The sequence below is a fragment of the Neophocaena asiaeorientalis genome, unplaced genomic scaffold (genome assembly GCF_003031525.2).
Source record: "Neophocaena asiaeorientalis asiaeorientalis breed wild unplaced genomic scaffold, Neophocaena_asiaeorientalis_V1.1 scaffold36, whole genome shotgun sequence".
Lineage (NCBI taxonomy): Eukaryota > Metazoa > Chordata > Mammalia > Artiodactyla > Phocoenidae > Neophocaena > Neophocaena asiaeorientalis.
Window position 1 is genome coordinate 117,276 of NW_020174149.1, and position 24,736 is coordinate 142,011.

Sequence of the window (24,736 nt, forward strand, 5' to 3'; positions counted from 1 at the left end):
GATAGTACCAAACCCTATATATACATACATATGTTTTTTCCTATACATACATATCTGTGACAAAGTTTAATTTATAAATTAGGCACAGTAAGAGACTAACAACAATAACTAATAATAAAATAGAAAAATTATAACAATATACTGTAGTAAAAGTTATGTGAATGTGGTCTCGCTCTCTCTCAAAATATCTTATTGTACAGATTTAATGCCTTTTCCATCTTAATTAAGCACTTGTCACACACTGTGGCTGTAACTTTTGCAGCATGAGGTCCAACGCAAAACTAGCTTGAATTTCTTTTTCCTTCTTCATAATTTCATGGATAGAAGAATCTTTCTTACCATAAATCTTAGCAACCTCAGCATACAATTTTTTTTCTTATTAAGTCAAAAACTTTCACCTTTTCGAGGAAGCACTTTACAGCTTCTCTTTGGCATATCTGAATTGCTAGCATCACTACTCTTGTACTTTGCGACCATTATTAGGTAAAATAAGGGTTACAAGCACTGTGATACAACAGTCGATCTGATAACCAAGACTGCTACTAAGTGACTAAGGGAAAGGATACACTGAACAGAGGGATAATTCACGTCCCGGGTGGGTGGGATGGAGCAGGAATGCCCGAGATTTTACCAAGCTACTCAGAATGGCACACAATTTAAAAGTTATTCATTGTTTATTTTTGGAATTTTCCATTTAATATTTTCAGACCATGGCTGATTCTGAGTAACTGAAATCACATAAAATGAAACTATGGTAAGGGGGGGACTACTGTGTGTACATGTGTTAAGCTGAACTAAATGTTTTTTGGTATCATATAGACAGAATCTCTGAATATTAGCACTTTATAGTTTTCTTGCACTTAAAAAAAACTGAAGAACCTATTCATCCCTATAAAATTCACTGTTCAAAGGTATGAACAAATTGTGTTTCCACTAAAATTATTACAGTGTCCTCATTTGGAGCAATTACATATACTGAAGATGTATCAGAATTTGCTTTACTGACTTATGAACAGCTGAGGGTGGAGCGGCTCATTTTCATGACAACACATCGCAAATATAAATCTTAACACTAGACTCAGGTTATTATGCTATGTGTGCTTTAAGTCATGAATTTACAAAATAATTTCAACACGACATTTTAGGCTGTTTAAATACTTATTTCAAAACAGAGATTTTATAGACTGACACAGTTTCAGTGTTCATAATACTCCTAAAGAAATATTTATAAGTTACATTGATGGTACTTTATTTAAAACATCACATAAGAATCTTTAACTTTCACAAATAAAACTTTTTTGGAGGGGAAACCTCTCTGTACAGAATTTATTATGAAATAATTTAATGGCAAAAGGCAATTAAAAAGAATTAAGATTTTTACATATTACATAAGAGATAAACAATAAAAAAACTGGATATGATATATTCTTAAAAGCCCTTTTACACAAATAATTTTCATAATTTGACTGTAAGGATTAATATACATTGAGTTACTATTATCAAATTAATTTTAAAAGTAAAATTCCTTAATCAACCCAAGATTATGCTAATTTTAAGAAATTAATCAGGTAGTTTAACACTGGAGCTCATTAACCAATCCCATATGTAGCACAAAATATTCCTCTCTGATAAATACCTATAAATATAATTTATTCATACTTTAAAATATTTTAAAATTTAAATAAAAATCTCTACATGTAGACAGTCTAGGCTAATTTCCATATATGCTTTGAAAAATATATGCTAGCATGAATATATTCTTATTTAAACATGATTTAAAATATTCTTAATAGAGGAGACATGGAATCTGCACACAAAAGCTAGGTAGCATGATTCAGTCAATGATTAATTTCCTCTTAGGAAAAAAATTACTTAATTATTTTGCATAGGATTAAAACTAGGTATATTTTCTACATTCTTATAATAATTTTCTCAGGGGCGCTTCTCAAAATACAGTTAAGGAAACAAAAAAATCCCACTACTTTAAAGTTCCCACTACTTTCTCACATCTAGCAAGAGCAGAATTCAGTCCTACTTCTGAGGCCAGAGTAATGATTTTTAAAGAATGATTATGAGAAATAATGATTAAGAAAAATAATCAGGTAGGAAATAGTAAAAGCAATTAAAAGTCATTTAAGTAAAGCAGTTAAAAGTCAATATTTTTTTGCATTTTTAGAAAAGCTTTTAAACACTTAGAATTATAATGAATATATTATATTTATTCTAAAACTTCAAAATTATTTCCTCTTTATAGTACTGAAAAGGAGATATCACCATTTCAAACAACTGTTACATCTTATATACATTTTCATAAACTTTGTTTTTTCATATTTTCAAAGGCCCCACTTACCTGTAATAGTGATAAGTTTATTTATCTTATTGGCTAATTAATATATACATGCAACAATATACTTCAGTAGTCATCTAACTTTTAAAAATATTTCATTGTATTTTCACGTTAACTGGTGCAAGTATGGGCTTAAGGGAGTGGAACTATAGGAACAAGAAAATATTAAAAATATGCTCTTAATTTCACTAGTTCACTATACAGTTTATAGGTGTTTAAGTTATCACCCAACTGAATCCCTACTGAGAACTAACAAGTAAATGATTATCAAGAGGGAAAGAATATAATTACAACAAAGAAAAAAGAAAAGCTCAGGTAAAAAGTACAAGCTACTAAAATTCAGCAAGAGGACATCAGAGAATTATGAGTAGTTTACCAAACTGACATGATGCGGTACTAGGGAAAGAGCCATTGGTGGGAAAGGTAGCCTCCACTAAGTAAAAGTCCATTTATCTTTGGCAGCTGGATTCAGCAGAACCTTACTGGGTAAGTTTAAAAATGTTATAATTTCAGGAAGAGGAATACATATAATTGTATCTGTCTGCAACTTTCTATTTTAATAAGGAAAGAGCAAACGGAAAAAAAAATAGGGCTTTCTAACCAAAGTATGAACAAAATGCAATTTTAATGTGGAATGTCAGCACTGAAAACTTTCATGAATAATCTGTATGATTCTATGTCTCTAGAGTACATTTATAATTAACTGCTCATCTAAATATCCTTCATGCTTGCAAACTGGTCCCTAATTAGTGGCTGAGCAGGCAGGAGGACTTCTCAAGAAGAGAAAAAGAGATGACCAACTCTACAGGGACTTTTTAAGATTCTGTAGGACCTCAGCCATTCATTAAAACTGCTGTGGTCCTATCTGCTGTAGTCCCTCACTGCACAGGGAGGCCTATGGACTGCCATGGATCTCCCGGGTCCTGTCCCAGGCAAGATCCTCTCCTAGGGTAAGTGTGGATTATCCCACAGGCAATGATAAATTTATGATTTTACTATTTTCATATATCTTTTGACACCCACAACGCACTGTAAAGAATGTCAGTGCCTTTATATCAAAGAGGAAGCATCTAGATTGGTATGCATGGGGATGGGACAGGGGCCATACAGCCTAGCGGCTAAAACTGTAGCCTCTGAAATATGACTGCCTGGACTCAACTGCATGACCTTGGGCAAATTACTTAACTTTTCTATGCTCCAGTATCCTTATATGTAAAATGAGGAAAATAACTACCTCTGTCATGGGGTTGTTGTAAGTACTAAATGGGAAAATACAAGTAAAGTGCTTAGAACAGTGCCTGGCAGGTTATAATCCATCCATGAATGTCAGTAAAATCCTGTACCATTTGGAGTATGACTGGCTAAGGTGCAACAGCATAGATCAGCTGACAACTCCTTGTGTGTAAACATAACACTTTCCCTCTAACTAGAAACAATTATAAGATTCCCAAGATTGGTACTAGGTGAGAAAGATCAGTTTTGGAGGCCAGATGTTACTGTCTTCTCCCTGATCAGTAGATTAATATGCAAATAAAACTGCTCTGTAATAAGATAAAGAATAAAATCTTTCATGAGGTACACGTTATCAGTATATAGTTCATGTCTCCAATGCATTTTAAACATAATTTCAAGTTCAGTTTGTCTCTTTAATTTGTGTTTGTTTATAAATCACATTGGTTCATACAATTGATTACATTCTTCAAACCCGATCTTATGAAAGAAATATAGGGATTTTAACCATGTACCCTTTCCTAGATGCTAATGTAATGTGTCCTTTCTTAAAAATAATGCATGGTTATGCATTTCTATTTCTTAAGCTAGATAATAATTACAACCTTACTGAAGCTTCAGAAAAGAAATATATCTATTGATTTATATTAAAACTTAAAGTTCTGGGCTTCTCTGGTGGCACAGTGGTTGAGAGTCTGCCTGCCGATGCAGGGGACATGGGTTCGTGCCCCGGTCTGGGAAGATCCCACATGCCGCGGAGCGGCTGGGCCCGTGAGCCATGGCCGCTGAGCCTGCGCGTCCGGAGCCTGTGCTCCATAACAGGAGAGGCCACAACAGTGAGAGGCCCGCGTACCACAAAAAAAAAAAACAAAAAAACCCTTAAAGTTCTGCTGGTGTGCAAAGTTTTTTAACATTATGTTGTATCTATATTATTAACTACAAATATTTCTGCCTGATTATGGAATAAAGTTTGTTAAAATAACAATAGCCTTACGATTGTACAAAACAAAACAAAACATACCTACATTTCAACAATAAGTTGACAATAAAACCTCATATTGGCAAAATGTGACATTAGTGAAAATAAATTTGAAGAAAATTCTACCACTAATTCAGCTGAGATTTCACTGAAGAGGTATCAGCCCATAGCAGTTTGACAGTGCACTTGCAACTGAAGATAAAGGAAGTCATAAAAATAATGGCATGAGGAGAACTTTATATGGCATCAGGGAGCACCATTTATCATCACATTACTGTAACCCTCTCTGGTGAGAGATGAGGAACTGCTCCTCCAATACCTTCTTCTAGAAATTGGCTCTTTTCCCAGCCTTTTTTAATTCTCTTTAGCTTTTGGCTTATACATGGAAGGAGTAAAATGATCTTACCCAGAATTACAATTGAGGGCAAAACAAGAGCAAGAACAAAGTTTGGTGGTGTATAAAATCTGTAGTACTCTTCTTCAAAAGCTCGTTTCCATCCATAAATTAAAACATGGAAAGTACTTATGAGCAGAGCAACATAGCCAAGTGTAGACTTGAGATAGGGGAGGAAGAAAAAGAAACAGAATAAGAAGCAAATTATTCAAACTCATAAATTAACCCATCCAGATATACCAAGTTTATATTTTGATAACACTATTTTATCTTAAATTACTGAGTTATTCTTTGTTCTCTACTGCATTAAACAATTTTAGTATTTTCATATATTTCTTATATATTTATATGCACTTTTTTTTACACAAATAAGGCTGTATTGCATATAGCCTAATATTCTGATTATTTATCACATCCAGAACCTTTGCCTCATGTCATTAAATATGAAAACATGACTTTAATGCTGCATGATATTCTATTGAATGGATGTGCTATAATTTACCTAACCATTCCTTTTTGTTGATCATTTACTCTGTTTCCTACTTTCCTCAACTATAATATCACTTTAAGCCCTTTTCTATATTTTGGTTTATTTCCTTAGAATTGATTTCTAATAGTGGGATTACTGGTCAAAACATCTGGGTTTTCCTTAAGGATACTGATAAAAACTGGAAAACTCCTTTATAAAAGTTATCCACATTTCTACCAGTTGTGTATTTTTTTTAAATGTGTGTATGTGTGTATATAATACATGTATACATACATATATACACACGTATATAATAAAATTAAATGCTGAAGAGCATTCTCATAAGTATACACACACATACATACTAGTTGAAGATAAATATGAAAAATCTTACAGTATTAATATGTAACATAAAAAGCATTTCAAATGGCTTTATCAACCATATTATATAAGATTATTAAGAGCACTTTGTTAAACAGTTCACAGGTTAAAATCAAAAAGTTCAGCATTTTGGGTTCCCTACGTTATGTTTAATTGCTTATTTAAGAAATGGTCTATGTTACATAAAATGTAGTACTACATCGGCATAATAATGTAACTTCTAACTTCCCTGGGGAAGGATCAACTCTCTCGCAGAAAACTGTTCTGTTTGCAATTACTCATCTAAATTTATAATACTTTGCACCCGTCTAGCACCTTTTATCAGTGGGCCTTCTATTTCTTTTCAGGTGTGATTAAACTAGCAGTTGGGAAAATATTCACATTTTATTTCCCTCAAAAAGGAAAAATGAATTTAGACGAGGGATATGCCCTTAATTTGAATGAGATTTTTAGATCACTTAAAAAAAAACTCAAGTGAAGAGGCAAAAAACAAAACTAAAAACAAACAAAATTTAGTGTACCACCAAATGACACCCATCCACATATTGTGCTATAAACCATTTGGATACAACTAATACTGATTTTATGGTAATTTAGGTAGGGTCTCAGTTTGAGTTATATATTTTTAAAGTATGCAAATGTATTAAATAGCTATTACTGGAGAAAGTGAATGTTTAACTTGTCAAAGAACACAATGTTATCTTGAAACCCCTTTGTAGACACTCATATACATATGTATACAACTGATGTACCAAATACATATACTAACAAGAATGATAAGGCTGGTTGCTTGCCATAATCCATTAACTACCACTTGTGTTTGTATGTGTATACACATTTCCTTTAAAATATTCAAACTGAGCTTCTCTCCACTTGAATTACAATGAATGAGACTTTTCTAGACAGATTAAGATGACTCAAAATATAAAGTAAGTCTTCATTCATTTACCCAATAATAAATTGACTTTGGTATTAAACTTGATCTAAGCTCATTCATCCCCCACTTTTTTTTTTTTTTCTTTTTCAAATAACCTTTATCTGTAACATAGTAGGCAGTACTATCAAAGCTTTCTAGTAAAGTCCTGTACTGGTCTTTCACTTACTAAACCAGAATGGTCCTAAGCTGGCCTCTAGAGACACACATTCCACGAGCTAGATGCATGAACAGCAGTCCCAGGGGCACTCTTTTATTAGCAGCATATTTAAAATCCAACTGTACTTAACTGGAATTAAAAATCTATGCCACTCAGTCCCTCACCAAACAAACCCCACATACCTGAATGAAACTGAATTCCCTCCAGTTTAAAGCATTGCTCACTGAAGGGATGGAGGTGACCGCCAGGAGGGAAAGTAAGCCAAGGCTCATTATACCAAAGGAAATATACATTTCAACTCTCCAAACTTCTTCCTCGTTCCAAGAGTTTTCAATATTTGCATGAACCTAACAAGAAAGCAAACATGAATTTCCTTTGTTTGGTAGAATATTAACTGATTCAGCACAGAGTTCACTCTTGGCCTAACAATATGTCATATATTGACATAGAACATTTGAGTTGCACTAATTCAATTTAACAAACTGTTATGGAGAACCTATTACTGGATGGTATTGTTCCAGGTGTGCGGGAAAGAGAAGGGAGAGTTAAACAAAAAGAGGGCTAAGATTCTCTCCTTCCTCACCCACATGTGAGAAACGTGGGTAAATGTGTCACCACATTTGTAATACATCATGGTGACAGGGACTCTGGAGTCCCAAGACCATGAAATACTGAGTGGTTGGTTCCAGAGGGACACAAAAGAAGTACTGGCAGTTAGACTGTTTTCTGGCGCTTTTATAAGTTAGTTTAAACTTGGTTGAATATTTTGGGTACACTCTGGCCTTAGTTCAATTTAGAATCCAGGCAGGGAATTTCTAAACTATGTCTGTGCCTTCCTTTCTTACTTGAAGATTATTTATATGTTGATTTACCTCTTCTTACCTTCTTTTCCCCAGGAAGCTGAGATTTCCCTCAGGATAAAGCCCTAAGGAGTGCAAATACTTACCCACTTGAATGGCCTCATTAATATACTTTCCAACTGTCCAGTTGCCTCATTCAGTACTTTCCCTTACATTGATAATGCACATATAATCAAGCCAGAGTTTAATTCTGAATATGTTGTATTCTGCACAGGGGCTACTTTTAGAATTGTCTATTTACATGCAAACAATATAATTAGAGTATAAATCAAGGCTTGGATTCCTTGGGTTAAAGCTTCGGTTTAAGTAATCTATTCATGGAAAACATTCTAACTTAACACCAGCTTAACTTTTTGTCCAATTCCAGGTAACCAAACATAGTTGAAATGAAAAAAAAAAAAAAGAGAGAGAGAAAAGCTATTTCTTAGCCATTAGTTCCCTGAAGCAATCATACCAACATCCTGAAAAGAGCCACAGAGCTTCTCTGTGGATAAAGGCTCTTATTATCTCATTTGGTGTCTATACAACAATACAGAATAACAGCATACTCCAGTATACCTGGAGATTACAACCTGAATCTATCTACAAGCCCTCCCAATTCATCCCTTTGTTCCATGAGTATGTTTTTTGAGTGTCTACAATGTGTCAGGCACAGTTCCAGGCATTAGGCATATATCAGTGAACGAAACAAAGATCCCTCCTCTTGTGAACTTACATTATGATGAGAGAAGGCAGAGAACAGTAAATAAACAAAGAACACAAAGTATCTTAGAAGGTGGTAAATACTATTGAACAAAGAGAAAGAAGAGCAGGTAGAGTAAGAGGGGCTGAGAGTACCAGGGTTGAGTCAGAAGCAGGTGGCAGAATGTAAATTGGTGTCCAAACGAAGGCCTCGCTGAGGAGGTAAGAACTTGATGGAAGAAATTTTCACATATTGAGGTATAGGGAAGTCATTCTGGCTTATACACGATTTGGCTTGAACTTTATGCTAATTAGAACAGCCTGTCTTATGGCCTGTCAAACATACATTGTATATCAGCTTTACCATTAAAGAGAAGAATGTTGCCCATCATCAAGTTATACAAAGGGTTCAGTCACAACCCACTGTCAGTTGACAGCGGGCCCTGAGGGGAATTCAGGAGGAAAAAAAACAGGATGAGGCTTTCTGTGCTTTGAAATATTGGCCCCTAGGTCATTAAGATGCATATCTTAGGAAGAATTTCAATGACCCCAGATTCTTGCATCTTCCCATATATAGAAAAGCACTAAAATCATTAACTTGAGATATCTGTTCTTTGTGATTAGCAGTAATTCTTTATCAAAGATGTATGTTCGACTACACTTATTTCCTAACCAAAAAATTCATATACACACTGGCTCCTTCCCTGCCTCTTCAGAATAGTCCCCTCAGAGCTACTGAGAGGTTGTCTTCAGTTTGGCACAAATAAAACTCTCTTCTATTCTTATTATTGATTGTTTATTGATTATTTGTGTCAACAAACTGAAGACTTGAAAGAGGTGAGGAAGCGGGTGGAGTAGATATCAAAGCCTTAGTATTCATTTAAGTGGTTATTTTTAGAGAGAATGGCTTAAAGAACATCAATCTAGTAATTTTTTCAAACTATTTTAGGTTTTATTGTTGAAACAAGTGTAAGTACTGGATGCTACATACTTGGACCATGATGCCTTGGTTTCTTATAAAATGCAAAAGCTCTTACACATTTGTTTAGTACACACACGGTCCTCTGCTTTCACTGAGAAGTGCTACATCAAAGAGCTTCAGTGAAACCCCTTACATTTGCTGAATGGAAATTATTGAGGAAAATCATAGTCTATTCCATCATCAAGCCCCTTCTATGAAGCTCTCCCAGAGATTTTCTTGAAGAGCTAAGTGCTAGAAAAGGTTCACCTGAGGAAGCAGTATCTTTCCTGCTTTATGATAACAAAAACCTTGTGTGTCTCCTGATCTTGACTTCCTATTCTGTTTTATATTTTCACTAGTTCTAATTTTATTGTGTATGTTTACTGAGAACTGCCTTATTATTTCATGGAACATAGACAATTATAAAATAATTAACTGATGCTGAAAGTAATCACTGCAATTGTAACATTAAAAAAAGAAAACAAAACCCAGCCCTTTCTGCAAAGAAAGGGATAGTAGCAGCTTTTATTCTAAATGATTCTGAATTAGCCGCATAATTCTTGTGCAGAACATTGTTTAAAGAACAATTCTTTCTCTTCCCTAAATATACCAAAATTTCTATTACAAGATATGTAAAGTTTTATTTTACACTGTTTTAAACCTCACGTTTTACAAATTCTAATAATCACGTATTTTACTAGCATCAGATAAATATCAAACACGTCCCATACCTGCTGATAAGCCATGTTGAGAAACAAGTATCTTTCTGACCTTCTCATTGGTAAGCAGAGGCTGTAGGCAACATGGACTGAAGCGAAGAAAAAGCTTAGTAATCCTAGCTGTTTTCTACACTGTAACCAGGTCTCCAACCAAGGTGGAAATCTCCTATACTTGGTGCCATAATAAAGCTGATGAGCAGCTGCCAGGAGACCTGCCAGGTACACCAGGGACAGCAAAGTAATGGCAACTATGGGCAAGGTTTTATTCACAATTTCAATAGGAATCTTGTAAAAGTCACTCTGCTGGTTTCTAATATATGGATAAATCACATCTCTGACAAAAGAATAGAGAAAGAAAAACGTGGCCAGGCTTATGGCTACCACCACTGGCCCTCTCCAGAGAGTAAATAGTCGCAGGGGTAAATTTTCAATCTCCCTGGCTGAAGATAATGATCCCAAGTCAACGGGAATGAAATTCAACTGACGGGCAAGTTCAATAACCTGTTGTCGAGCTTGAATATTGTTGCTGCATATATAAACCTATGGAAAAAACAGAAGACTCATCATTACTATTATTGCTTATAAAAATGGTAACAATCACACGTTCCATTTAATCCACAGAGCATCACTTATGATGACCCTGCATGATGCAAAAAAATTAAGGAGATAAAGCATTTATTAATCTATTTATAGGTTAAAATAGTATTATAAAAACAACAAAGTCCTTGCTACCATCAATGACATGAAAAGAAAATGCAGAAAAATCTAGCTTGAACCTGGGAATAGAAGTCCTCAGGGGAAGGGAGGCGGGAAGAGAGAAAGGTTTCTGGATCACCAGGTTCTGAGCAGACAAGGTAAGGTCTTCCCTCCAACAGTCTAGGTGGAGTTTGAGATGCAGGCCATGCCCCTCCCCCGTCCAGCTCTCTCACTCCTGCAGGGAACCCGGTGGGGCTGGCTTTCCAGGCTTTGGTGGACAGTACTTAGTTCTAGGACTGTAGTGATTCTGCCGAGTAGAGTGATTTCAAGCATTGCCCTTTATGGCTATTCAGCAAGGGAAAAGATAAGCATGGATTCTGAATGGTTGAATTTGTAATTAAAACCTCTAAATGATATCATGATGCTACACTATTTATAAAATTTAACTTTTGGCTTAGAAACCAATTCACCAAAACCATGGATAATCTCAGGTATATTATTTCATTGGTCAGAATTATGAAATTCTTTCATCTTTAAATGAGGATAATTTAAAGTGGGGAAAAAATAGCATTAATAGGCTTAGTTAACTTAAACAGTAAAGTAACTGCCATTTTCTAAGAGCTGTTACCTCTATAGGAACTCTAAGATGGGATTGTGATCAGTGCGGGTGAGGGTGGGCTTTCAAACTACCAAAACCTCTTAGATATTGTAATGTAGTTGAGAATTCACAAATATTTGTTGAACACCAAGTTCACAAGTTCCTGGCTGGAGTGAGCCAGGATTAGAGTTAGAAAAATTTTGCTATAAAATCTCTGAGCTATGTTCAGGGAAAACAAATTCCTAAATGTATCCCTGAGGATGTTTATATGAAGGCTCTGAAACAGACCACACTGAAATGCTTGCCTACTAAACCTAGTTACATAATGGTGAGAATGTAGAGCTCTTAGGATTTTTAATTTTATCTAACGTTAACCATATAAATGACAAAGTCTATACTATTATACAAATGTTCATGAACTTCTAAAATGGAGCAGGGAAGGTGGAGAAATATATACCAAAGAAGTAAGGAAAAGCATTCTCAAATTTATTACAAGTGTGACAATGGTGGATTAAACTGTTTTTACTTCACTGGGAAAAAAAACTACAAATTATAAAATTTTATAATAAACCTAAAAGAATAAATCAAACATTCATAAAGCCACAAGGACTACAAAATACAAATGAAACTCTTTCTGTAGCTCACATTGAACTTAATCTCTTGTTCTACAATTTCTTTTGTTGAATAATTCAAATTATCACAAATATGGGCAAAGGATTAAATTCAGGTTTATCTCTAATTTGCTAGATTTGTATCCATTGCCAAACCTTGGCTGATATGCAAAAGAAAAAAAGGATTCAGAAATACTCTCTAGGAAAGTAAGAAAGTATACATTCTTCCAAATTAAACACTTGAAAATGAATGGTTATCATGACTCTGATATGCAGCATACAGTGATGTAATACTTGAATTTATTTTCTAAGACATCTAATCAACGGTCTTTATGGACAAAAATAAAAGTATTTTATCATCATGCTTCATTATAATGCATAACCATACTTTTGAAAGATTTTTAAGGTGCACTATTTTATGTGTTTACTTATAAAAGCTCCCATTCCACAAAAGCATTGATGGAGCTCCCCATCTGCTTTATTCTCAAACTGAACTAAACAGAACTCACAGATTAAAGGAGAACCTGAGAAATCCAATCTGCTTCTACCTTCCCCAGGCAGATTGAAATCTACCCTTAAAATAAAACAAACTGGACTATTTAAAATTCTATGAATAATCTACATAAAATAAAAGGTACTTCTAAAGCATTCTTCTTCAGGATCATACTACATAGCATTTCGCTCAGAGATGGGATACTGTTTACCAAATAGCTTCAAGGAAGGAAGAAGGGAGGATGGAAGGATGGGTGGGAGGGAGAGAGGGAAAAAAAAAAAAGACATGATTGAGATTGTTTTAATATTTGAGGAAGCAAGGAGATGGCCCATTATTCAACTGCCAACCTTGCCTTTTTCTTGAATTAGCTGATTATGATAGGAATGTTCCAGTTATTTTCTCAGCTTTTCACATCATTTTGGGAATAGAAATGTGCCCTTACAAGGTCAGGACACAAATCTTCAGGAGCTCATACACAGTTTTCAAAATGATAATCATTGGAGAGTGTCAAAATTCAGTTTTGAAATACATGATATTTGTTTTAACTATTTCAGTACAAAATACCATCTAACTAAGAATAAAAGTTAAAAATACATACTTGTCGGCTGGCATCCTTTGGTCCTAACTGAAGTGCCCAAGCTGAGATAACATTAAATCCTTTCACAATCAAGGAGTCCGGGAATAATGAAGCCAAATATTCTGCATTGGATTCTGGGTATTGGTTTATCCTCATGTTATTGCTCACATCAATCAGGATTTTACCCACAAGCAGATGTCTCAGGTCCCACAGGGAGGTGTAATGTTCTCTATGTATAGCAACAAATATTATATTTGTTTTTATTAGAGCATCTTCATGGTGAGTAACATCTACTACATGAGGAAAAAATTCAGAAGCAAACTTAGGATTTCTGCTTCCTATGACCACATGATAGCCACATCTAATAAGTCGAATGGTCAGGGATTTAGCAAAATCCCCACTTCCAATTACACCTACAGTGACCTTCCTTGCATCTTTGATACCATTTATGCCATTAGGCAAAAACGTTTCGCTAAGGCTCTTGGGGCTTCCCATCATAGAGATCGATTCCATGATACGGACTCTTCTAAGATCACCAGGGATATCCTAGGGGAGAGAAAATAAAATGCTCGTCAATTACCTATTAACAAACATGAATACACGTCTAGATGTTATAACAACATCCCTTGTTTCTAGAGGTAAAATAGTTTGGCAAGCTATGTAACCTCGAACACTGCAAGACACAATTTGTAAGCTAAAAATGGATCTCGAAATAGAAAAATGACCTGTCACAAAGTTGATGCGCTAAAGTGGAGCTTCTCAAATTTTAATACGCACTTAAATTACCTGCGAATCGTGTTATAATGCAGATTCTGATTCAGTAGGTCTGGAGTGAGGCCCAAGATTCTGCATTTCTAATAAGGTGATGCCAATGTTGCTGGTCTACGGGCCCCTCTTTGAACAGCAAGGCTCTAGAGTGCAAAAGGAAAGAGACTGAAGTTTTCAGCAAGGGAGAACTTTTTAAAAAACACAGTTCTAACAAGTGTGATTATCCAGTTGCTCAGCAGACCAGAGGCAGCAAGTCAGAAATGCCACTAAAGGTAGAGAAGGACTATGACAGTTCATCATAGCTCACGAGACAACAGAAAACAGAAAAACAATAATAAAAACCAAGAACTTATTTATAACCCCAAACTGTCTACAGTCATTTGTGATAGGGTCTACCTCAGTAGCTAGTGAGGGACTTTATTACTAAATGAGAGTAAGCTAAATCAGCTACTAAAGAATGAAACCTTGCACTTAAATAATATTTTCAGAAAAGTAGGCATCAAAATACAAAAAAGAATTAATTAAATACAATAGACTTCTATCATTCACCCTATGTCCTATTAACTTATCATAGAGAAAGATAGCTTCCCTGTGTAAAGGGGGTTAATAATGTGTTGATGGTCTTAAAGTACACAGTACTTTTGAAATCTTTTTCTTCCCGTTTTTTTTTTTTCCCCCATTGATTACATACAACATGATGCAGTTATTTTTGCTGGAAAAATCTGTCAAACTGTTTTCTGAGTGACTAACACCTTATAGGCTCATATTTGTTGTAACTTGCTCGAGCACACCAATCAGATCACCATGAATCAGTGTCACTGCTGGGTCTGGATAAAAAATACTCTTCCATTTTATCCGCAATGCACCATTTCCTTTATGCTAACAGCAGATGTGGATCACTTCAGAGAACTTAATGGATTTTACAGGAATAGGTGGAATGTTTTAAAAAACATTTTTTTGGGTTTTTACTAAATGAAATTTGAAATTACTGGAGCAAGGAAAATCCAACTTTTTACCCTAGAACTGGAGCATGTTCAATGACTCCAAATACATCAGTAAATTAATCTTTAAAAAGATAATAATAATATTACCTAATACTCATATAGCATACACTATGTGCCAGCTGTGTGCTTTACAAATTAACTGAGTGAATCCCCACAACTACCCGATGAGATAGGTACTAATACTGTCATGCCCATTTTGCAGATGAGGAAACTGACACATGCAGAAGATAATTTGTACAAGGTCACAAGAGAGAAACCAGAGGAACCAGGATTAGAACCCAGGCAGTCTAGCTAAGGTATGTGTCATCTGGGTGCATGTAAGGAATTTCAGGAAGATATGGGGTCGGGGCAAGGTGGAAGAGTGATGGTTGTGTTCATATTAGTGTATTCTCCTTCTCTGGTGATGTCGTTGCTCCTTAGCATTACCTACTCATCTTAATGTCTAACTTGGATCTTGGGAAAGGAGAAAACTCACTATTTTTTAATCTATTACATGTTTCATTTCATACTTTTCAAGACATAAGGGGTGATAATTATTTCTTGTCCCTTGGAGTGACCCCATACACCCTGAAAGGCAGGCGGGGGTCAGAGGCACCAGGTTAGTACAAAACTGTCAACATCTTGGAGATATTGTTGGCCACTTGGAGAATCAGGAGCAGTTAAAGGAATCAGAAGTAATTAAATCAATGCTCATTTCATTAAACAATTCAAGGTGAACTGACCAACCTACCCCTAGTCGTATACATTATCTAAGGGTAAAAAGAGTTAACTAGGGGCTTCCCTGGTGGCGCAGTGGTTGAGAGTCCGCCTGCCGATGCAGGGGACACGGGTTCGGGCCCCGGTCCGGGAAGATCCCACATGCCGCAGAGCGGCTGGGCCCGTGAGCCATGGCCGCTGAGCCTTGCGCATCTGGAGCCTGTGCTCGGCAACAGGAGAGGCCACAACAGTAAGAGGCCTGCATACCGCAAAAAAAAAAAAAAAAGAGTTAACTAGACTCACACACCAGAAACCAAGTTTCCCTATATCCCAGTCCCAAGTTCTTCTGAGTAGAGACTGTAGCATCTCCCCACACGTAAGAATTTCAAAACCTTTAAATATAAGAATCATGATGATCAAGACCTTTTCAAATGAAAAACAAAAACAAAACAGTATCACTTATCTGCTTATTTTACAAAGCAAGTTCAAACCCCTTCTGCACATCAGAATGTGAATAGGTTAAAATACATTAGGGCCTAATAATGTCATCTCTGGGTACCTCATTATACCCTGTATTTTATACATATTAATAAGTGACTCTGTCCTAACATGTCTGGGCCTTATTCACATTGTATTTCTAATGGCAAGTTCTAACTGAACCCTTTAATAGTATGACAGTGCCTACAAATAGAAGTTGGCCTAAAAAATCAGACTCTTTCCATCAAAGTGTTAAGGAATGTAAAAGCATTCATGAGAGGAAAAAACAAAAACCAACCTTTAACGATCGGAGAGGTGGATTATTTGTGTATTGCTGAAAGCATATAATAATACCATGTGCTTGTGTGCTATTTCATAGTTCACAATCTTTTCACATATATTACCTTATTTAATTCTCAGATGGCTGTGAAGTACATATTATACCCATCTTAAAGATGAGGAAACAGAGGCTTAGAGAACCTTAGCAATTTATCAAAGACAGTACAGTTGGTAGTTAACACAAGTCTTCAAATACGAGTCTTTTGACCTCTGCTCATTCTAATATTGCAGTGCAAACATTGTATGGGGAATCTTAAAACTGTCTAGATCACCAAATGTAACCCATTAACTTTATTCTCCAAAAGAAATACTAACTCTAAATAGTTCAAGCTTAGGATAGTTTTAGGTAAATCCAAAGTTATAAGGTTAGGAATTCTAGCTACCAATCAATCAATCAAATCAGTCAATCAACAATAAATCCAATTATTAGATCAAAACCAACCAAAGACCTAAATTTATTAATACTACAAAACAAAACATGATTGGTTGATGGGTATCTCTTGGAGAACCCCCAGATAGCAACTCATTTTCTTTTGGGGGCTCTGCAAACACTGTGAAGGTGTGTACTGCTTCAAGAGGGAAAGGAAAAAGAGCCGAGAAGTATGTCCGTATCCTGTGGAACCCATCTGTACACAGACTTAAAAGCAATGCATCTCCACAAACTATGTGGGCTGAGACACTGGAGCAAAACCTCATCAATCACTTTACAATTTGCTAAGCCATCATTTTGGATCACTTGATTAACAGCTGAGTTGAAGTTTACAATCATGATATCCATAAAAAATGGGGTTATAAGAAGTGAATTATGTCAATAGCTGAAAAAGGTTTACCTATTTACAAAATAAGAGTAATAAGCATCTTACATTGTACATTTCCACTGACAAGGAGTGATGTAACTATAATCTAAAGGCAGATCTACTCTGCTGTGATCCAGCGTGAATTTATCCAGGCCACCGTGTGCTTTGCACATAAGAGATAAAGAAGAGACGCATGGTGCGTACACTTAAGGAGTTTACATTCCAGTTAGGAAGAGACAGTATGTACTTGGAATAAAAAGCAGAAAAAAAATCCTCATATCAGCATATAATTAAGAACTAGACTGTATGACCAGAGCATAGTTATTCTAGAAAATCAGGGAGAGAAAAATATCACATGGTGTTCCCTTACCTCAAGTCATTCTATATATTTATGAATTGTACTTGGGAAATAATCCCTAAATTACACAGAATGTCTTCAAACCAGGTTCATGACAGTACACTACAGGCTCATTCTAGCTTAAAACCATAAGGATCCAAAATTAAATTTGGCTTTCTGTGACCTTACTTTAAAAGTGCTAGGGCACTGGTTCCCAAATATGAAGCTACCACTGGTCGACAGCAATTAAAAAGTATATGGATACAATAGGGAGTTTTTCATAAAATTATTCAATTTAACAAATTGTCCTTTACTCTGAGAGTATCTCTTAACTACTGGTCAAAATGTCCTTTTTTCATAAAAGGATAGTGATAACAGCTGTTTGAGTTGGCAGTCCTATATAGATCCTCTCCCTCTCCTTTTTATTTTACTGGTCTGACATTAGGAAACTCTTTATATAAAGTACACCTTAAACCTGTTGGAGAGAAAACATTTCTGGGGAGGGGAGAAAAGCACCTTGGAACAAACTCCCTGATGCTAGAGATGTCTGCTTAATCCTCACATGAAATATCAAATATCCCAATCTAATTTTCTGTGACTAAATTGTGATTCTTACCATCATGATCTTTGGGTTGCAAAAAGATATTCCCTACATTCTCAGCATTTAAATAAACATATAAAACCCATCTGTTTATAACAATAAAGTATTTCTTTGAGGGAAGAGGTGGGGTTTTTTTTTTAGGTTTTTGTTTTTTGGAAGAAATTCTTAAGTCCTTTAGACAATGCCAGAAGCAAAGCTGCAATTCTGCTTGAAAAATTAGAATTTCTTAACGCATGGTCCCTGAACCAGCGGCATCAGAATCACCTGGGAACTTGTTAGAAATGTAAATTCTTAGGACCTGCCGGAGACCTCCTAAATCAGAAACCCTGGGAGTGAAGCCCAGCAATCTGCATCATAAAAAGCCCCCAGGTGATTCTGATGCACATTAAAGTTTGAGAATAACTGTCCTAATATAATGCAGTCCAATCACTATTCGCTATTTGAATATTAAAATCCACTTAAGTCAGACTATTAAATTCTTTCCCTCAGCTGAAACTTTTGCGTAATCTGTATGCATCCTCATTTAAAAATCATTTTCCAAAAATTACAAAATAGTAATTTTATTAAAACTATGCAGATCTATTCTTTGAAATTCTGTTTATAAACTATGGTAATCACAAATGATTCATTAATATTTCATACTTGGATCTGAGTGTCTTTTTGTGTTAATGTTTTATAGAACCAAAAGATTTTCAGAAAATAGCATTAAAGCAAAAGTTTGACTAACTCCAAGCCTTCCAGACTTTTCAAATAACCAGAATTTTAATGAGATATTCAAAATTACAAGTAACTTCCAAGATATTTCCTAGGCTTAGTATGTATTCAATATATACGCTTATATGGGTATGATTTTATGATGTTTCTAGGTCCGAAGTCATCAAAACAAAACTTTATATGTTTATCATGTTGCAATTGCTAGGGTAAGAAAGCAGTCTAGTTCACGGTAGGAAGATTTTCAACAAAAAAGCGTTCTGGTTAAATTTAGGTTAGTCTAGAAATTCAATTTTTAAAATGTATTACTCAAGGACTTCAGTTAATAAAAAATTTTAGTATCTTCTTCAATAAATTAAAGCAACAACATCCCAAGACCTCCCCACCAACCCACTTTTCTTCTGTGTTTAGGCCAGAGAAGAAGCTATACACGTCCTTCCATCCACTTCATAGTATATATAGCCTGCTACATCAAGCACAGCCATGTCTCCTGTGCATGCCTGGGCTTTCATAGCACTGCAATTTAACATGACCAGGGGGTATGTCTAAAATGAAGCTGGGAGTAGCAGGTCTCATAATGGCTGAAATAATTTCCCCATCTTATAACCTTGTTGCAGATGGTACTCTGAGATAAGGACACCTATATTTATTGACTAGCAAATACAAGTTTTTCTACATTGCAGTAACTTATTCATAAACAAATAATCTTCTATGATGGGCCTGCTATTCTAGCCTCTACACAAACCCCTTTCCCTAATTTCAATACCATACCATAAACAGTTTACCAATGGCACCAATGCCCACTGGGTGCTATGAACTTTAGGGGTCTCTGATGATTGACATCAATTTAGAAATCAGTCCACAACCAAAGGTCATAATGATACTCATCCATCCATCCCCAACCATTCCCCCATCCAATGTCTTACTGAGCCCTATCCACCAGGCATGCAGCTAGATGTTAACACTCCAATGATACAAAACAGGCAGTGGCTTCCTGGCCATCCAAGCAACATGATTAAATTATGAATATTGAAGCATATATAACAACTAAAAAATAAGTTTTATTGAGGTGAAATATACATATCATGAAATTTACCCATTTAAAATGTATAAATTAATGATTTTCAGTATTTACAGTTATGTAACCATCTCCACAATCCAATTTTAGAATATTCCCACTAGCAGTAACTGTTATTACTCAAATTTTAATAAAACCTGCCGAGAGTATACGCCTCTTTAAAAAAAAATCCTACTTCCCACAATGTCCTGAAAGCCTCACTGGCTTTTATACACACAGCAGATTGTGACTTCAATTTTGCTGACTGTGCTGGATGCTATGGGAGTACCAGAAGGTCCCACTCACTGCTTGGGTTAAGTGGAGAGGCAGAGCCTCAGTCTCAGAGCCGCCTCTTCCCACAACAGAGAATGACCTTCTAAAGCAGCGGTTCTCAGCTCCAGCTGCACCCTGGAGTGACCTGAGGAGCTTTACCACATACTGATACCTAGTCACCACCGCCCCTCCACCCAGATTTTTATTTAATTGGTCTGGAGTTCAGCCTGGGTATCAGGATTTTTTAAGAGATCCTCAGGTGTTTTAATATGCAGCCAAGATCAAAAACAACTCTACTAAAAGCGTTAGGATTCAACCTCATACTTATTTTGGTATTTGGAGATAACAGATGTGGCTTTTTGATCCTCAGTTACACTCCTTTTCACACTGTTGTTTGTAATAATGGAAAATAACCCTAGCAAGAGACTAACAGCTGCCCTTGAATGCTGGAAGCTATAGAATATGCATGCAGCCCTTTCCCCTTTCTCACGCAGGCTCCGAGCTATCTCAGAAGGTCCACTCACTATTTTGCAATTTCCTCTCTTCATTTTTTGGAAAGGGCAGTGCAATTCCTTAAAATGTGTCATCCCACCACACAGCATACTTTGTTCCTGTTAGCTCATAACATTCAAAATTCAGAATGTTCCAGTGAGGGTGTCTCTTCTTTCCACTTGACGAGGGGCTCCTCTCCTCAGTTCTCCAGGCATCAGAGGTTCTGCTGACCTGAGCAGACGAGAATTTCCAGGTGGACCGACTATCAAGCTTTAATGTGGGTATGATCATCTAGGGATCTTGCTACAATGCACATTCTAATTCTCTAGGTCTGGGGGGGGGCTTGAGAGTGTGCAGTTTTCCCAAGCCCCCAGGTGATACCCATGGTCCTAGTTCATGGGCCACATTTGGACTAGCAAGGCGCTAGAGTTTCTGTACCTTTTGTTTTGATCTTATTCACAGGTAATACAGACTAGATAATTGAAAAGACTATGACATTTATAGAAAGTTTTGTTTATGTGGTGTCGAGGAGAAAGAATAGGCCCAGGCTTCTGAAATCACCTTGTTTTCTGAGTCTTAGTTTCCTTTGTTAAATGGAAAACAAAGAAGTTGTACTTGACTCTGCATTCCTTCCCAACACTAAAATTCTTTTGTTTCCAAGAATTATAGCTAGATAATGGTAATTGCTAGCTTTTATATATGATGTCTTTCACCTCCTTAAAAATCAGTGGCTCCCTGTTGCATTTTGAACTGCAGTCACCTTCTTGACCTAAATGAACCTGACCTGAAGACTCTGAATGAACTAGCTAGTCTTAGCACAACTCCTTTTAAAAAATATTTTATTTATTATTTATTTATTTAGGCTGCACCAGGTCTTAGTTGGGGCACAGGAGATCTTCGTTGCAGCAAATGGGATCTTTTTAGTTGCGGCTTGCGGACTCTTTAGTTGTGGCATGCATGCGGGATCTAGTTCCCTGACCAGGGATCGAAGCCGGGCCCCGTGCATTGGGAGCACGGAGTCTTAACCACTGGACCGCCAGGAAAGTCCCCCAGCACAACTCTTCAATGTCATCCTGTATGACTGTTATTCCCTATGGTCCAGCCACAGCATCCTTTTCTTGAAGTAGAAAAGACCAATCACTTTCCTATCCTGTGAACACTGCACATCCTATCATGTCTCTTCAATACAATGATTCATTCCAGTTTTGTTCTGTTTTGAGCCCCTGTTAGGTTTCCTTTCTTATGTAACTGTTCTTTACTCATTACTATTTCCCCCACCAGAAAATAAGCTCCTTGAGGGCAGAACCATGTTTGTCTTGTCCATCGTTGCCTCCACAGTGCCTGGCACATAGTATATACATAAGAATGCAATAAATATTCTTTGTTGTCAAATGCATCCAAAAATGTCAGGACCAGAAGAGCTGTAATAGGTCTCTAGATAAGATCCCTCATTTTGCTGATGAAGGCTTGTGGGCCGAAAGCGGGTGATATGTCAATGTCATGGTTAAGTCAATGTCATGGTTACTGGCTGAGCACAGACAGAATAAATGCATCTCCTGATGCCCTGAATGCCCTTTATTGAAACTGCAGTATTAAAATATAATTACGCTCATTCACTTCAAGTCTATTTTCCATGTCACTAGTACAATAAAAAGTGACCTGGATACAGTTTTTCATTTCCTTTCTGCACAATTAGCTCAATTCATCATTATTAATACTGTCTCATTCCCTTACCCCTCCACCCCCCCAATGACTGACAAGCTAAGAGAAAGAAACTGCAGCCATTCCAGTTATGTTTCTAAATATGCTGCAAAATCTCTAGGACGGGTGTTTTTCTTCTGTAGACAGCTTTTAAGCTTTGAAACAAGAGAGAGCTGTAGAGTTAAAAAAAAAAAACACACAGCCTTAAAATAAAGAAAGAAAAAAATAAATGGAGAACAACACGACGAGGAAATAATAAAGGTGAAAAAAGTGTATGGGGTGTGATGGGGTACTGGTTTGGAGAGAACTAAAAAGGTTCCCAGCATCAGGGCTGTTAACAGGACTAGAATCCAATCAAAGTCAAGAGGGTGGCGGTGGGGCAGGAGTTCGAATTCTACTTGCACTTTCACCCACAGCAATGAGTGATAATTAACCATGGCTTGGAATAAGTTTTTCCATCTAAAAAATGTACGGCCTGAGGAGTAAAAACTGACATCAATCCTTCTCCAAGGGGTGGGGAAGATAATAAATGGAAATCTCTCGACAAAAATTCTCTTTATCTCCCTGCTCTATTTTAAGAGCAAGATTTTGGGGGCATAATTTTGAACAAGTTTTGGCTGTGGCTGAATACGGGGTTCTGATAATTTAGGACACTCAAAGAAGAGGCCAATTACTTTCTAACACATAATGGCCTAAACACACCACGGTCACATCACTGGGTAATAAACAAAATGACTACTAGAAATACTTAGATTTTGAAAAGCAGCGCTGCCCGATCTTCAATGAAATGCCCCGCATGAACCCAAAGTGGTAAGGAGACTATCAGGGAGGCTAAGGTAACCTGCCCGTCCTCTCCCTTTGGGGCACATCCAACCTGGGACAATGTCTCTCCTGGCCTCCTTTCTCCTGGGCCCAACCAACCTCAGGACTTTCTGGGAGCTCGGGGAAGTAGGGGGCGGGATCCGTGGAACAGACACCCTTCCCACTCCCCGCCTCTAGGTACCAGGCGATCCAGGACCCCAGCAGCTCAGGCGGACGCCGCAGACGGCGCGGAATCCAGGGGAGGAGGGATGCAGTGCTTGGCGCCGACCGCATCTGGCCCCCCAACTCCGCCCTCGCCACCGCGTCTAGAGCTCTCCCCAGCCAGCTCACCTCCGCGCACTCCGCGCCCTCCGCGCCGCGTAGGGGCGGGCCTCGCAGCTCTCCGCGAGCAGCGCCGACTCTCCAGGGGCCTCGCCGCGCTCTAAGGCCTAGGAACCGCGCCTCCGGCCCGCGGCTGCACACTGGCTGCCGCGGCGGTCACGCTCGGGCAGCTTCCCCGCCTCCCCAAGCTGGATCGCGCAGGACCGGGGAGGGGAGGAGGAGGAGAGAGGGCGGGAGGAAGGGCGGTGCGCGGAGCCCGGCCTCGCAGGACGCGCCGCTAGGGGCTGCGCTCAGTGAGGGCGCAGAGCGCGGAGCTGGCCCCGGGACGCCGAGTGGAGGGCCTAGCGGGCGAGGTGGGAGTGCCGAGGAGCCGGGGAGGAGTCGGAGAGCTCGGAGCGGGGGCGGGGCAGGCGTGGGGAGAGCGCTGCAGCGCGGAGCGCCGAGAGGGCCAGCAGAGGGGCGGGGAGTCTGGGCGGCACAGCTCCAGCTTCGCGCTCCCCGCCTCCACCCACCCCCAAACCTTCTGGGAGCTGCCGCGTATCCGCCCTTGGCCTGCGCCTCCCTGCAGGGCTCTCCCAGGGTTCCTTTTGAAGCCTCTCTAGAACAGTTGAGCCCACTTTTCTCCTCCACTGCGTGAGTGCCTTTCCACTCTAGACTTTGCTTTTTATTACACTCCCACCCCCTTCCCCACTCAGTTCGTGACAAGTCTCCAAGAAACTGCGCTTTTTATCCTGTACGTGTTCTTTCCCTCACCTCTACCCACCCAAATCATCTTTTGGATGGACTGCGTCCTTGGAGTAAAATGTTCAGAAATGCCCTTTCGTGAACCACATTTAAAAACTCCCTGGGATAGGAGAAGCCGGCGGGCTGCATAGTAGTTTGTTAGCTTTGACCTTTACTCTAGCTGGTGGCGCTCGAGCTTTGGTGTTGGAGGAAAGACGGTTAGGCCTGGCGGTCAGGATACCTGGGTTCCTGAGAAAGACATTTAACTGCCAGGGCCGCAATGGCCTTGAGTGTTCAGAGGATTCCTGAGCTGTAAGGCCACCTTTGGTTTGGGGAGTATGTAGATTTTCTCCCTGCAGATTGCCAAATAGTCAGGTATCCTTTATTTTTTGTGCTGAAGATGTAAGCAGAAGCAAGAGATTTTTATTCTCAAATATAAAATCAGTTCACTGAAGATTATCAAATTTGGGGAATTTGTTTGCATGCATTAGTGAATCCCCATTTCAGCAAATTTAAGTTTAAAAAAA

At 37.8% G+C, this 24,736-nt stretch overlaps 1 protein-coding gene across 1 annotated transcript; it reads right to left on the reverse strand.

Annotated features, from left to right (window-relative positions):
• Nucleotides 1–4,401: 4,401 nt before the first annotated feature.
• STEAP2 (STEAP2 metalloreductase) lies at nucleotides 4,402–23,602 on the reverse strand. The gene is made up of 6 exons (XM_024755080.1): nucleotides 23,496–23,602; nucleotides 13,877–14,001; nucleotides 13,112–13,636; nucleotides 10,128–10,655; nucleotides 7,077–7,241; nucleotides 4,402–5,110 (listed from the first exon to the last, which is right to left on the reverse strand). Exons 3-6 carry the CDS (start codon nucleotides 13,601–13,603, stop codon nucleotides 4,823–4,825), a joined length of 1,473 nt encoding a protein of 490 aa, XP_024610848.1. The 5' UTR covers nucleotides 13,604–13,636; nucleotides 13,877–14,001; nucleotides 23,496–23,602; the 3' UTR covers nucleotides 4,402–4,822.
• Between the last annotated feature and the right edge of the window lie 1,134 nt (nucleotides 23,603–24,736).

Coding starts and splice junctions, on each gene's coding strand:
- STEAP2 (XM_024755080.1), bottom strand. CDS start 13,603: ATGGAATCGATCTCTATGATGGGAAGCCCCAAGAGCCTTAGCGAAACG. Junction 7,242..10,127: donor TCAACATGGCTTATCAGCAG/GTATGGGACGTG, acceptor CTTTCTTGTTAG/GTTCATGCAAATATTGAAAA. Junction 5,111..7,076: donor GGGAATTCAGTTTCATTCAG/GTATGTGGGGTT, acceptor CCCTATCTCAAG/TCTACACTTGGCTATGTTGC.